The 13,068-nt window shown below is 38.1% G+C and overlaps 1 protein-coding gene across 1 annotated transcript; it reads right to left on the bottom strand.

Annotated features, from left to right (window-relative positions):
- Positions 1 to 1,148: 1,148 nt before the first annotated feature.
- Positions 1,149 to 4,559, bottom strand: LOC106938140 (low-density lipoprotein receptor class A domain-containing protein 3-like; the record flags this gene model as incomplete). The annotated part of the gene is made up of 2 exons (XM_015020009.1): positions 1,149 to 2,971; positions 3,979 to 4,559. Coding segments are annotated over 2 exons (786 nt in total), but the record flags the coding sequence as incomplete, so codon positions are not given.
- Positions 4,560 to 13,068: the final 8,509 nt, after the last annotated feature.

Genomic DNA, 13,068 nt, shown 5'->3' on the forward strand with positions numbered 1-13,068 from the left:
CAAACAATGGGTAAAATGTTCAAAAACTAATGTGCTAAACATCCAAAAACATCCAAGACAGGCGTCCCTTTGACATCCTGGTTTACTGAACTTTATCCTGGATGGTGACCTAGTGACATCTATAGGAAAGTTTTGGAACTGCATGCCCTTGGTTAAGCCACCCAAACAGTCGATAATGATAATAATAATAATACAATAACTTTTTGACTTAATTTGGTTTCTGTTGAATTGATATTTAGTTTCACCAGATATCCCATTTTACATGCTCCATAATTACACTGAATATTTTTTTTTCTACCATTTCAGTACTGTTTAACTGCTTTAGTCACAAAGCACTTCATTTCTCTCTCCCTGACCTGGAGGAAACAGTAAAGTTACTGGTGAGTATGGAGTCTTTCCTGACGGGGATTTCATTCCACCTACAAAGCTTTTCTTGTGCACACAAAAAGCTGTGAAACTACATCTCTATTAATAATGTGCATCTGAATTTGCTCAATTTGAGCTTGTAGAAGTTAAATGTTTGGGCAAGCTGGTTCTGTGAAATGCACATGTTGTTGATCTGCTTATGAAGTGTAGGTTGTGCAGATGTTTTAACATTTCATTTGATTATTAACAAAATAGAAGTTGATAAACTCTCCTTGTGTCTAAACTTCAACTCAGTAGTTAGAATCTAACACGTTTTTGAGTAATTCAATTGTTGAATTGAAGTAAAATTATCTGTACCAGAACAGATCTGCAGGCTTTATATAATATAATATAATATAATGTAATATAATGAATACTTGCAACCCCCCACCAAACCAACTAGTCAAATTATGTTAATGCTGACATCACTTTTGACATCCAGATCTACTGTAGTCAGTTCTAGCAGCTGACTACAGTAGATCTGTACAGCCTCTCTTTCTCGTTCTTTTTATCTGGATACTGGTGTAAGTTCAAATAAGCGAAAGCAGTATTCCGCTTCAGAGTATAAACTTTGACAACCCTTTATCTAATCAGTCTCTATTACTGGAGCTTTAACACGCTGATTATGGATAATTTAGTATCTTAAGTACATGATTCTAAGCTATTGGTCAAGAGAAAAGCCTGACCAACAAACAATAAGACATTTAGTTTGACAGTAGAAAAAAAGAAATATCAACTCAGGATATGAATCGGAAATTTGTTTTACTTCAAATGTACACACTACATAGAACAAAGAAATCATGAAAGAAAACTTCACAGATGTGGGATTTGTGTGGATAGATAAAGTTAGGACTAAAAATCAGAAATGAAGAAGGACTTGATCACAACAAACCCTCAAATTAAAACCGAGATCAGCACTGGTGGGAATTCGACCTGAGACTCATGTCCAGTTTCACCCAATCAAACATTTGCAGTCGTTTTGGTGATAAAATTAGAAACACATAGTTGTTTCTTTTATTGGTAAACTTTTAGTATTCATATATTTGGTTTCATTTGCTTTTGTACCAGAATTAATTGCATTATAAAAGGAAAGGAAGGTACAAATGAGACCTAGAAGATCTTACAACACAATCATATTTTACTTCACATTCTAAGTAGTGTTCTGTTTTAAATAGATTGATTTGTTTTGTCTTGTGCACAATTTCTTTACATGTGCATTTCAGACTAATGCCTTTTCTACTTCACACCCAGCTGTTGTTCCAAATTTGAAAGAAAATAAAAAAGGTAGTATAGAATCTAATGGCTGTTTGTGTTATTACTTGTCCCATCCTTGAAATGGAAGGAAAAAAAAAAAAAAAATATATATATATATATATATATATATATTGTACCGATGGCTAAAATGTTCAACTCAAGCTGGGATTTGACAATTTAATTTGTTTCTAAATCATTGAAAAAAAAAAAAAAATAAAGAACTTTTTTCTATTTTAAAAGTAGAAATTTTAAAAGTAAAATTCTTTTAGAAAATCAAATAAGCAATAACATATTTTGTCAAACCACATTTTCCCCTTTGCATTCTTATGGAATATAAAGCAGATTGAACCCTGTTGGTCTTACAGGATCAAAACGTCTCGGTTCTTCTGCTTAGAGGAATGATTTTAGAACATCAAGTACAAACATCGTCTCCTAAAACATAGGTGGTCCTATTACATATTGTTATTGGTATTTAACTAAATGGCAAGATGAGACACAAAGGAAAATATTTAATGAGTTAAAAGAAAAAAAAAAAAAAGCCTAAGCTGATCTGTTTGAAATTGTTTCAAACAAGCAGCAAGGTATTAGTTTGTGTCTGTATGTCTCATATGATGGTTCATTTGATGAACTGGGAATTTAAGCTAAATCTGATTTAATTATATTTTTAAATGCAAATAGGCACATTGTGGAGTATTTTAAAATATAGCAAAACTCATCCTACGCTAATCAGAAGTGTACCACAACAAAGACGAGCAGTTGATTTCTTCTTTGTAGTCTTCAGTATATTCACTGGTAAAGTATAATAGATAAAATGTCTTCAAGGAACTGAATTAAAACCAACTGAACACTTTGAAATGTAATTAACCTATCAGGCCAGCAGAGGGAACCAGCACACAGGTTCAGTCTACAGGAGAAATGCTGGAGCTTCAGCAGGCTGAAAGTGAAGGCAGCCAGTTTTGGACCCTTTTGAAGTTGATTAACTCTCCCGAATCTTTTCCTAAGGGTCTTTATTTAGGACTGTCCTTTAGTCTTTGACAGCTCTATATGGCTGGATTAGTGAATCCAGCTGTTTGACTGTCCAAAGTCCAATCAGTACACATGACGGGGCTACAGCTGGTCTGACTCCTCCGTAGGACTGGGACCCGTCTGCGAGTCTGGGGGAAGCATCCTGGGAGGTGGGGATGCAGAGCCCGGCGACGTGCGATGGCTCAGACCATCCTGCAGATCGTCGTACTGAGGAAGATTTCCCTCTGAAGAAAGTTCGCTGTCTTTGACGTAAGGCGGAGGGGGGAGGTCAAACCAAGGAGGCCGACTAGGGAGAAACAAAGCACATTGAGGCTTTACAGAGCAATTACACAGAGTGCCTTGTAAAAGTTTTCATACGGCATCAACCTTTTCGTACTGTCTCACATTATAACCTCAAACTTCAATTAAGTTTTACGTAACAAATAAAAAGTACCATATAAATGGGAAGTGAAAGAAAAATGACACATGGTTTTCGAAATCTATTTCAATTACCTAAATGAAAAAAGTGGTTTGTTTATGTATTTATCTCCCTTTACTTTCATACCTGTAAGCAACATCTAATCGAACTGAACAGTGAGTGTTAATCAGAGGAGTCCAGGTCCATTGTGGCTCCGGACTCGTAGTTATGATATAAAAAGGTTGTGCAGTCAATTGAAAGCATATTTTGTGTCAGTGCAAATACACACACTATCTGTTCTTATTTTCATATATGTTTTAAAATGCTAAATACATTGTTACATTGTTACATTTTCTTGCAAAGGATTTTGAGAACCTTCCTCATCCTTTGTTCCACTTAACAATTATGCAATACTTTGCATTAGTCTGTAGACAAAATCCCAATAAAAATCTATTATTTGTGGTTATAAAGTATGTAATAAAACTTCAACGAGTGTGAAAACTTTGTCAAATCACTACGAAAATTAAACAAGAGGTGCTTTTTTTTATACAAAAGAAGAAATAAGTAAAAAAAACAACAACATATGTCTGGAAAATATTTTAGGAAACCTTAATCTTGTAAAACTTTTTCTTATTGTTCAAATATCAGCCCTCAAATAAAAGGGCTATTTATAAGCCTGTTTATTCGACGGGTAGGCAGGAAAGATTTAGACACAGAGGAAGATGAGCTGTGGAGATGAAGAGCCGGGGGGAACAGGCTATACAAGTCTGTTTATTCGGCTTATGTAGTCGAATAAACTTCATAATAGGCTAGTTGTACTTTACAACAGGCGAGCTGTCTGTTGTATTTTACTAAAACAGATTTTAAAGTGCAAAATGCCAAGAACGTTCATTTACCTGACATCCAGAACCGATTCAGAGTAAGAGGGAGGCGAGTCTAAGGACACTGAGGAGGGATACATGGCCCCGGACAGCAGATGGAAAGCTTGAGGAGCTGCGGTGTACTGGCCCGCAGCACTGCTGGAGCCGGGGCTGAGACCCAGACCTCTGGCATTAGCGTGACCCCGGTCCAGGATGACCAGTCGGGACAGCAGGAGGGGCTGGTGGTGATGCGTGCTCCCCCTTACGCTCCTGGGCAACAGGACGCTCCGTTTCCTCTGGTGATGAAGCACCAAGGCCAACAGGGCCACCACCAGGACGAAGATGATGGCGCTGCCGATGACACCGTATGTGATGCTGGGGTAATAGCGCAGACTGTGGTCCAGTGTCACAAAGCCAGGAGCTTCTGTGTGGAAGAAAAAGGAGAAGAGAAAACAGATGATAGCGTATGTTTCCTGATATAAACAGGAATGCTGTAGGGTAGGAAGGAAGGATTTAGATACAGAGGCTGAGGAAACAGGAAGATGAGGCGTGAAGATGAAGCGAGCCGGGGGGAACAGAGACGGGAGCGAAGGAGACAGCCGTGAATACAAAGCAGTAAATTGTTTTCACAATCATTTTGAAATATATCCTGCGCGATTCAATAACAAAAGCCCCTCTTGGAGATGAGAGGTGAGGCCCAATGAGCTCCATGAGACATAAAGGACAAGTCATGGATCACTGCTGAGACTTGTTGAGGGCTAATATGAAGGAACCAGAACAGAGACAGAAAGTAAATGAGTCTTTGTGAGGACAAAGCCACCCCCAGCACTCTGATATCGAATGCAACTTGCTCCGCATCAACGATGAGAGATGGCCTGCAGAACACCGGCAGCTGTCACACACCACCATGTTTGTCACAGTCACATAAGGACTCTGAAAAACACTTGGAAGTGCAGGAAACTTATTGGCCACAATGAAAGCTCGGGCTGGGAGGAACAAACTCAGAGCGAGCCAAACTACTAGCTTAAAGGAGGAGAGGGACGACTATAAAGCCAGAGAGCACTGCAGCTTATTATCCTGGATAGGATGAGGGAATAGCACTTAAACATTTCCACTGACTGATATTACAGTGAGAGAATTTCAATCAGGCACTTGGCATGGGGCTCGTGTAAATGGTGTTTCAGCTTATCAGCCGACACCACTGTTGTATTAAGCAGAGAAGAAGAGCGAAGGGAAGGAATCTTATTTATTACAGAGCTGCAGAAAGCATGTGCTAATGAGGAACGAGCTGCATAAAAGTATTTTACAGTTGCCGTTTCACTTCAAATTAAACTTCTGCCTCAGGGGACTGCGAACATCAAACGTCTGCACGTCACATAAAAAAAGCTTAAAAACACTCTAATGGAGGCTTTCTAAGCTTCGTCGTCCAGGCTTCTGTGGTGCTACTTAAAAGTTCATGTGCATCGCCTGGAACGTAAACCAGTCTCTGTCTACCAGCCATCAAGCAGGCTGTCGAGGATATTACCCAGAATGCTTGCCAGGAAATGACCATTACAGGAAATCTCAAGTTTAAATCAGTAGTCTAAAAAAAAACATTTCCTTCTGGAGGGATTTGATAGCAGGAAAATTGCGAGCAGGAAGCCATCTTGCAGCTTTTTGAATCATCGCAGGCATGGATACACTTATGGGCTTATAAATAAAACGGCGTTTGAACCAGTTCCACATTTAAAGAGCAGCGAGAACAGGGAAAACAAAATAAAGCAGACCAATGTGACTCATTTTGATCCACTTTGTCACTTTGAAGGCTTTTGAAGGTAGTATACGGTTTGTTTACGCACTGGAGCTGAAATCATGCACATGGAGTTTCCAAAGAACCTTTAATGTAGTGCAAAATACAAAACCAAGCTGCTATTCGCTTTATGCATTTCGTTCCACATGGACAACCGAAGACAGCGATCCACATGATTTATGGAAATCGACATGTTCAATCAACTTTTTTTTTTTTTCTTACTTACTTTTTTTCTTACCGATCTTTAATTTTCCGAAGCAAATTGTTGGCACCAAGGTAAAAAATGAGCTGAAAGTTTTAAAAATAAAATACTTAAAGCTTATGTTAGTGTTGATCGATAAACTGTAATATAGAAGCAGATCATTTTAAGTAAACCACACTGAGGTCAAATATTGATAAGCAATTAAATCAGCTTTTAACGATTTCCTACTTTACTGTTACAACTAGCAGATAAAAGTATTTCATGGTTCTTCCATCTGATTGAGCAAACTCGCTTCATCACTTTAGGAGAAATGCCCCAAATGACTGAGTTCCTCTCACTGATTTATAAGTATCCTCATATCGGACTTTGCTGTGTAAGAGAGCTGTGATTGGCTAAGACTCCACCTTTCTGATTTGGGCAACAGCATATTCCTGTACTGAAATTGCAATCATTTTATTATGTTAATGTTAGTTTGGTTTGCTAATCATTACAAAATGTATTAGTTTTAAAGCTGCTTCTTAATATTGGTTACTAATTCTTGCTGATTAAATAAAATCTAATCATGAGACATACGCAGATATATTTCTTACGCTGACATGAAATAAAGGTTGCTTTATTTTTGTCATTTCAATAGATCACGAGTGATTTGTTTGTGAATATGTACAAATGCTATTAAACTGTCACTAAAAGCCTGATGCAATTGCTGAGATCTGTCTTGAAAGAAATATTATATTTCAATGAGATATTTCTTTTGCCTTGATAAATAAATAATATGTATGTTGCACATTTTTCCCCCCCCCGAGAGTACAGTGTGGAAAAACAAGCACCCTTACAAATGATAAATCTTGATTTTCTGTGTTTGTCTTTGCTTTCAGACAACACAGTGCTTTTTTCCTCTGTCTATCTGACCTTGAGGGCCTCAGGGAGCTTCTTCAGTGTGTGAGTAACTGTGTTCGCACACATTGTTGAATACCTACCAACAACTATCCTGGCATACAGCCTTTGTAATGTACCACTGCAGTCAGGGGGCCCATGCCTTAATTAAATTTAATCTAATTCAGATGCTCCACCCGCATGCTGTCCCAACCAAAGGAAGAAAAAACAGCCAATAAAACAAGACCCACAGGTCCCTCCCTTGTGATTTAAAATTGGTCGGTCCTTCACGCTACCAATTAATCGCACGCCGAACCCTCAGCAGAGAAAGGCCAAAACAAAGAGGAATTATTCACATAATTACCTAGCAGAAGAAAAAAAAAACACAAAACAAAAAGCTAAAATAAAGAGATCCCACCACTGCCAACCTATGCTGCTTTCAAGATTCATTGAAGTCTTCTGGGAGCAAAGAGAAACGCACACAAAGGAATCTCATAATGCTGCAACGCGAACAATGGGAGCATCTTCGAAAAGATTTGTGACGGAGCCCTGAAAGCCTGCCGCAAATGACGCACTGACTGAAAAGAAAAAGGGTGGAGACAGGCGCAGGCCCCGCTTTTCTGCCAGAGAAGAGGGGGGTCCCAGGAGTCTCTGGCCCCCTGCTATGTCTGTGATTGAGTTTTGGAATCTGTCTTTTAACCATGTTAGCTCTAGCAACAGAAAAAGGCAAGCTGTAAGGATTATATACAAAAAAAAAAAAACAAAACACAAAAAAGTGAGGTTAATAACATTTTGTTTTTCAAAATATGCGCTGCTAAAAACAACTTAATGTATTTTCCTTTTTCCAGATTTGTACAATTCTTTTGTTCATTTTTTGCTGAAAATCTCTTGTATCTATGTGTTTGTGTGACCTTGTTTTTTACATTTTACCTATTTTTGTCTTTCTTTTGCCTGAAACAGTGTACCTTCAGCTTTTTATGGTTTGAACATGTTTCACTTCTCTCTCTCAATCTTTCACCCTCTATTTATAGTTTATGTACTTGCTCAAAGTTTTTGTTTCAGAACTTTAGTGTATTTTGATTTTTTTTTTTTTTTTGTTCCTTACACCTACAGTACTTTGGATGTCCTGTTCAATGTTTTTGCTTTGAACTCTAAGCTTAAATTACACCAAATCCCTAGCCAGGACCTTTCAGCTCACACTCAAACTTGGTATTTAACAATTTGAATTGTAAACCCTTACCGTCGGGTACCTCCAAATTGAATTACAGTAATGAATGACTTCACACATCAATGTCTCTGAAGGCTAAACTGATCAAAGATGCTGAGTACAGGGCACATGAAAGAATATGAGCAGGGCAAAAAAAAAAAAAAAATAGCACATGACTCAAGTGCAATATTCTTCTGATGTATGCTAATATTCCATCACTTTTGATGATCGGATATGTAGTTGCTACAATGAAATACTATACAGGAATTGCTGGAATTTATTTGCAAGATTTACATGCAAAATCCTTTTAAAATTCTGCTAAAACCCAAAAGGAAAGAAAACTGACATGGTTATGTAAATGCATAACATTATATTTTAATCTTTTTTTCCCTTGTATGTTTTGGTTTGTAGATTTTAGGATCTGCTTTTAGTACTATATAATATAATTCATTTAGGGGAAGTTCAACATCCAGCTCTGGCATTTAGCTCATAAAAACACTGTTAAGTTAGTTTTAAACAACCGACAAAGATACTGTTGATCAGTCAACGATAAACACATTCCTCATTCTCTTAACAAACTCTTTGCTGCAACATAAAAACAAATATTTTACAAAGCCCAGCTGCGAGGAAAAAAGCCTCCATGTTGACCTTTTTTCCAGCTGAAAGTATATAAAATCCACAAAGTACTTCTGATGTAAGCAAATGATAACTGCTTAGTCATGAAGCAGCAAACCTTACATAAATATTTGTTGAAATTCAAATACCTGAAATAAACAGGTAAAATAGGAAAAACTAGTAGATGTGAAGTTGAAACTAGTGATGTCCTGATTGTGTTTTAGTTGATCAGAGTCCATGGCAAAACTCAGACTTCTGCTTGTTGGTGTGCAGTTGGCAGTTCACTACAAACTCAGCATTTTCAGTTACATTGCTCATAAAGTCACATTGCAGGCTGTACCTGTTATTTTGTTAAACTAACAAATCTGAAATTTTGTGCTTTTTGAAATGAGGTTAAGAGTGAAAGAAAGACTGTGTTTACAACTCAACCTTCCTGTCTGAGTGTTTTTAAAACATTGACCTGCTCTGCACATCTTTCCCAGACATCTGTGTGTGTGTGTGTGTGTGCGTGCGTGTGTGTGTGTGTGTGTGCGTGTGTGTGTGTGGGAGAGAACAGATAAAAGAACATAACAAAAATGTACAATCTTCAAAACAAAAAGTTAAGCTTCTGATACAGGGCACCATCACATGATTTACTGGAACCGAATCAAACTACTAGACGAACTGTCAACGAGGCATGTCAAAGCAGAGAAAAACTTACCAACATTAGCTGAACTCTTTGGGAAATTTAATTTAAAAAATCATTATATTACTAAATACAATGGTTTTATATGTAGAGCATGATGTACATGTTAAAACCACATCTGCTTAACCCTGTGTGGGTATGAGAGAATCTCCAGTCTAACAATGCTTAGCCTTGTTCTTTTGAATTCTAATGTTGTCAGTAGCGATGTTATCATCACCTGCTGGTACTGCAAATGTTTAACAAGTTTTATTAAAAACATTATTCTTAAAAAAAATAGAGGCCTCAGAGGTAATGTTAAACTAAGATTAGAAGATTTTATAAATTTCTTTGTTTTGACTGATTGGGAATAAACATTAGCAGCTAGGTGCCTAATCTTAAAGCACTTGCTATGAGGGAAAATCCTAGTTTAAGCAATACATGTGCCTCTGATCTGCTAGCTAGTCATTTCGTGTAATTGGGGCAGCACAGATGCACTTAGGTTCCTTATTAACAACCTCACGCTGCAGTTCTCCCTGTGACACCGCCGCCTCTCTCCCACTGCATCCATACTGTATTCATAAACACCCAAACCTTTCATATGTGGAGGCTTGGAGGAGAGGTGCAGCCTTTCAAAAAGGCCACTTTAATTACATCAGAGTGCCATCTCCCCACATCCCTCGTCTACCCTCTTTCGCCTCCACTCCACTGCTCCCAGTGCATTTTGTGCCCCTCTTGTCTCTCCTCTGTTGTTTCCCGCGCCCTCTTCTCTGCTCTGTCGCTCTATTCTCTCCTCCTTCACTCTCTGTTTCACAGCATTCACCTCTTCATTTTGTTCAGTTGTCCTGGAGATGACATGTACCTTGCCGTTTTAAAATGCAACAAATATATGGATGGGGGAAATAACTATCTGTGATCTGAAACAGTCTTTCCAGTAGTTTGAGGATTTTGTCTTTTACCTTGTGATTTCACCAATACAATCCCTTGTAAGTAGACGTGCACCGATTGCTGTTTGTGGCTGATCGCCGATCTTTAAAAAGCCTGATTTTGGCCAAAACCATTTTTTTTTTTTTTTTTTTACTGAATTGTTGCTAAATATAGCAAGAAAGTTGCTGAGTTTGATGACTACTCTTAACTGCAAACGTGCAGACATGATCTGGTCTGATAAATGCAATTAGCAAATTGCAACGTTTTTGGATAAGTCTGCATTGCTTTACATTTTGTACGTTGCCTGTGACTGGTGCTGGTGGAGAGAGAGCTCCAGTAAAACTGAAAAAAAGAATCTGAGGTCCACTATGTCTCAAGACAGGCTTTACAGCCTTGCCATATTGTCCATTGAAAGCCAGTTGGCTAGTCTTCGAGGACATGATCAGTCACTTTATTAGAAAGAAGGCTCGGCGCTGGGCTCTTGGTGAGTCAGGCTGAGCAGGCGCCAGGCAGCTGTCAAATGGCATATTTGAAGAAAACATTTGTGTTTGCAGTGGTTGTTTGTTCTTATCTTGTTAAAAAAATGTGTTGTTTTCACTACTTTTAGATGATGATGTTAGCTTAATTTAATTTAGATTGATTACAAAATTAAGCTTATGTTACAATTTTATCAACATAATAGTTATAAATGCGTATGTGTAGGACTTTTTTTTTATCTTTCAAGAATGTTTAAATAACTTTTTATTTTCATTTTCTTCAATAAAAAACATAGACTGATAAGACCCTTCGAGACATTTTTAATGTCTACTTTTAATGATGCTTCAAATAGTGAATTGTACGCAAACTGTTGCATGTTAGAGTTTAGATTTAAAACCCGATCCCAACTCGAAACTGGAGCCGGGTTGCACCAAAATTTGCTTATTGGACAGGTCCAGGTCAATCCTCTGTGGCACGTTTCACTGGCCAACAATACATACAATGCAGAGAAAACCAAGGGAGAACGCACAATATAAAGTTGTATTGATATGAAATTGCATGTACAGCAGTAAATATTGTGCTAGTGCCAGTACAAGACTGTTGCAAGCCTTTAAAGGTGGAACTTGAGAAAATTAGGACTAGTTCACAAGAGCGAACGACTGTATATGTTAACATGCTACAGTCCCAGCAACACAGTAAAAACATACATACAGAAAAAATAAAACTAACAAACCAGAGACCAGAAGAAAAAAAAAATTCACCCATGAAGAGTGCCAGTTGAAATATCTTACACACAGCTTCTTGAAACTTAACTTCACAGTTTCTGCTCCAAAAACCTGCTACAAGAGGCTGAGTAATACAGACCCCCACTGTGTGCTTTGCTCAGCAACAGGAACACACTCGTTTCTGCATGAACGTCTGTGTGCCATCCTTCCCAGACCCTACAGACGCTTCTTTTTCTTTAAAAGGGGAAATTAAAGTAACCATCTGAGTCTTTGTAATGACTCAGACTTTTTCCCAAAACCCCAGCAGTTCCTTTGCCTGCCATGCAGACTAATACTGGAGACTGTGAATGGCCATGAGGGATCACTGCTTTTTGTATGCATAAACACCCACTATTATAACGATAAAGAGAATACGAGTAAAATTAGAACAGAATCCAGTTGAAAGGAGCCGATTGAGGATGCACTCATAAATATCCAACAACACCAATTTGTTTGTTTGGCTGCATGTTAAAATCCTCCACTCTCTTTAAAAAACAAAAAAGAAACATCCTCGAAAGGCCAAAGGGATTTACATTATAATCTAAAACAGCCCACAGCAATAAGGCGGAAAGATTTCATATCAAAATCACCAAAAATACGCACCAGCGGGAGTTTTAGGAAAGCAGAGATCTGCTGAGAGAGGCCACACACAAGATCAAAGAGCAACTTACTCCCACTGAAGCAAAGCTAAGGCCTTTGCAGACGCACAATGGGCGATTGAGGATGCAGTGATTAATACAAGAACGAAGCTTTCTTTTGTCTGCTGTTAATCAAATGATGATGCAGATGAACAGCAGACTAGCCGTTGGGTTGCTGAGATACACGATCCTTTATGTTGTTGGAACAAGCTCCTTTGTCTCGTTTGGCTACCTGCCATAGAAAATGCTAATCAACTGCTGTCCGATTAGGCCCATCCGAAGGTGAACAGGCAAAATGAGATGAAAAGAAAGTGGGCTGAAAGAAAGAGCCATCATTTGATAAATGCCACACTTAACACACTTCTGAATAGAGAAAAAAAGAGAGCTGTGTTTTCAGCCATTTGAGGAAAAAAAGTAAGGAGATGAAAAGGTGCAGTGTACAATTCACATATTTACAAAATCCATGCTTTAAAGGAGCCCAGGGTAGATGGGGTGGTGGTAGATAGTTTCCTTTGAATTTTTTTATGTCAAATTTCCATAGTTTTCCAGAGCTCCCTGTTCTTTTTATGACCACATTTCTTTCTTTTTTGTTCTTTTTGCGAGTGGTAATATTCAGTTTTACAGGACAGGAAAATGAGTAGATAGAGAAAACATGGAGCAAAGCGCTCAGGTCAGATGGACAGATGGATGGATGGATTAATAGATATTACTGGTAGTGGGATTAAAGTCTGGAAATGCACTTGTTTTTCAGAATCTATTTTCATTTTCTATACTTATCCACATCTGGAAAAGTATAACATTTCAGACATTCAACTTTGGCAGTCCAGGTTTCGCTATTTTTGCTGGCATACAGCAGCTTGGTGCTGGAGAAGGTCGTTTCCTATCTGATGATAAATGCACATGAGAAGCAGTTGACTAATTTGAGATCTGGCATCTTTAAAGATGTAGCTCTTCATTAGGACAAGGGAAGGAA

Source organism: Poecilia latipinna, unplaced genomic scaffold (genome assembly GCF_001443285.1).
Source record: "Poecilia latipinna isolate Pla-1442-1.1 unplaced genomic scaffold, P_latipinna-1.0 Scaffold2518, whole genome shotgun sequence".
NCBI lineage: Eukaryota > Metazoa > Chordata > Actinopteri > Cyprinodontiformes > Poeciliidae > Poecilia > Poecilia latipinna.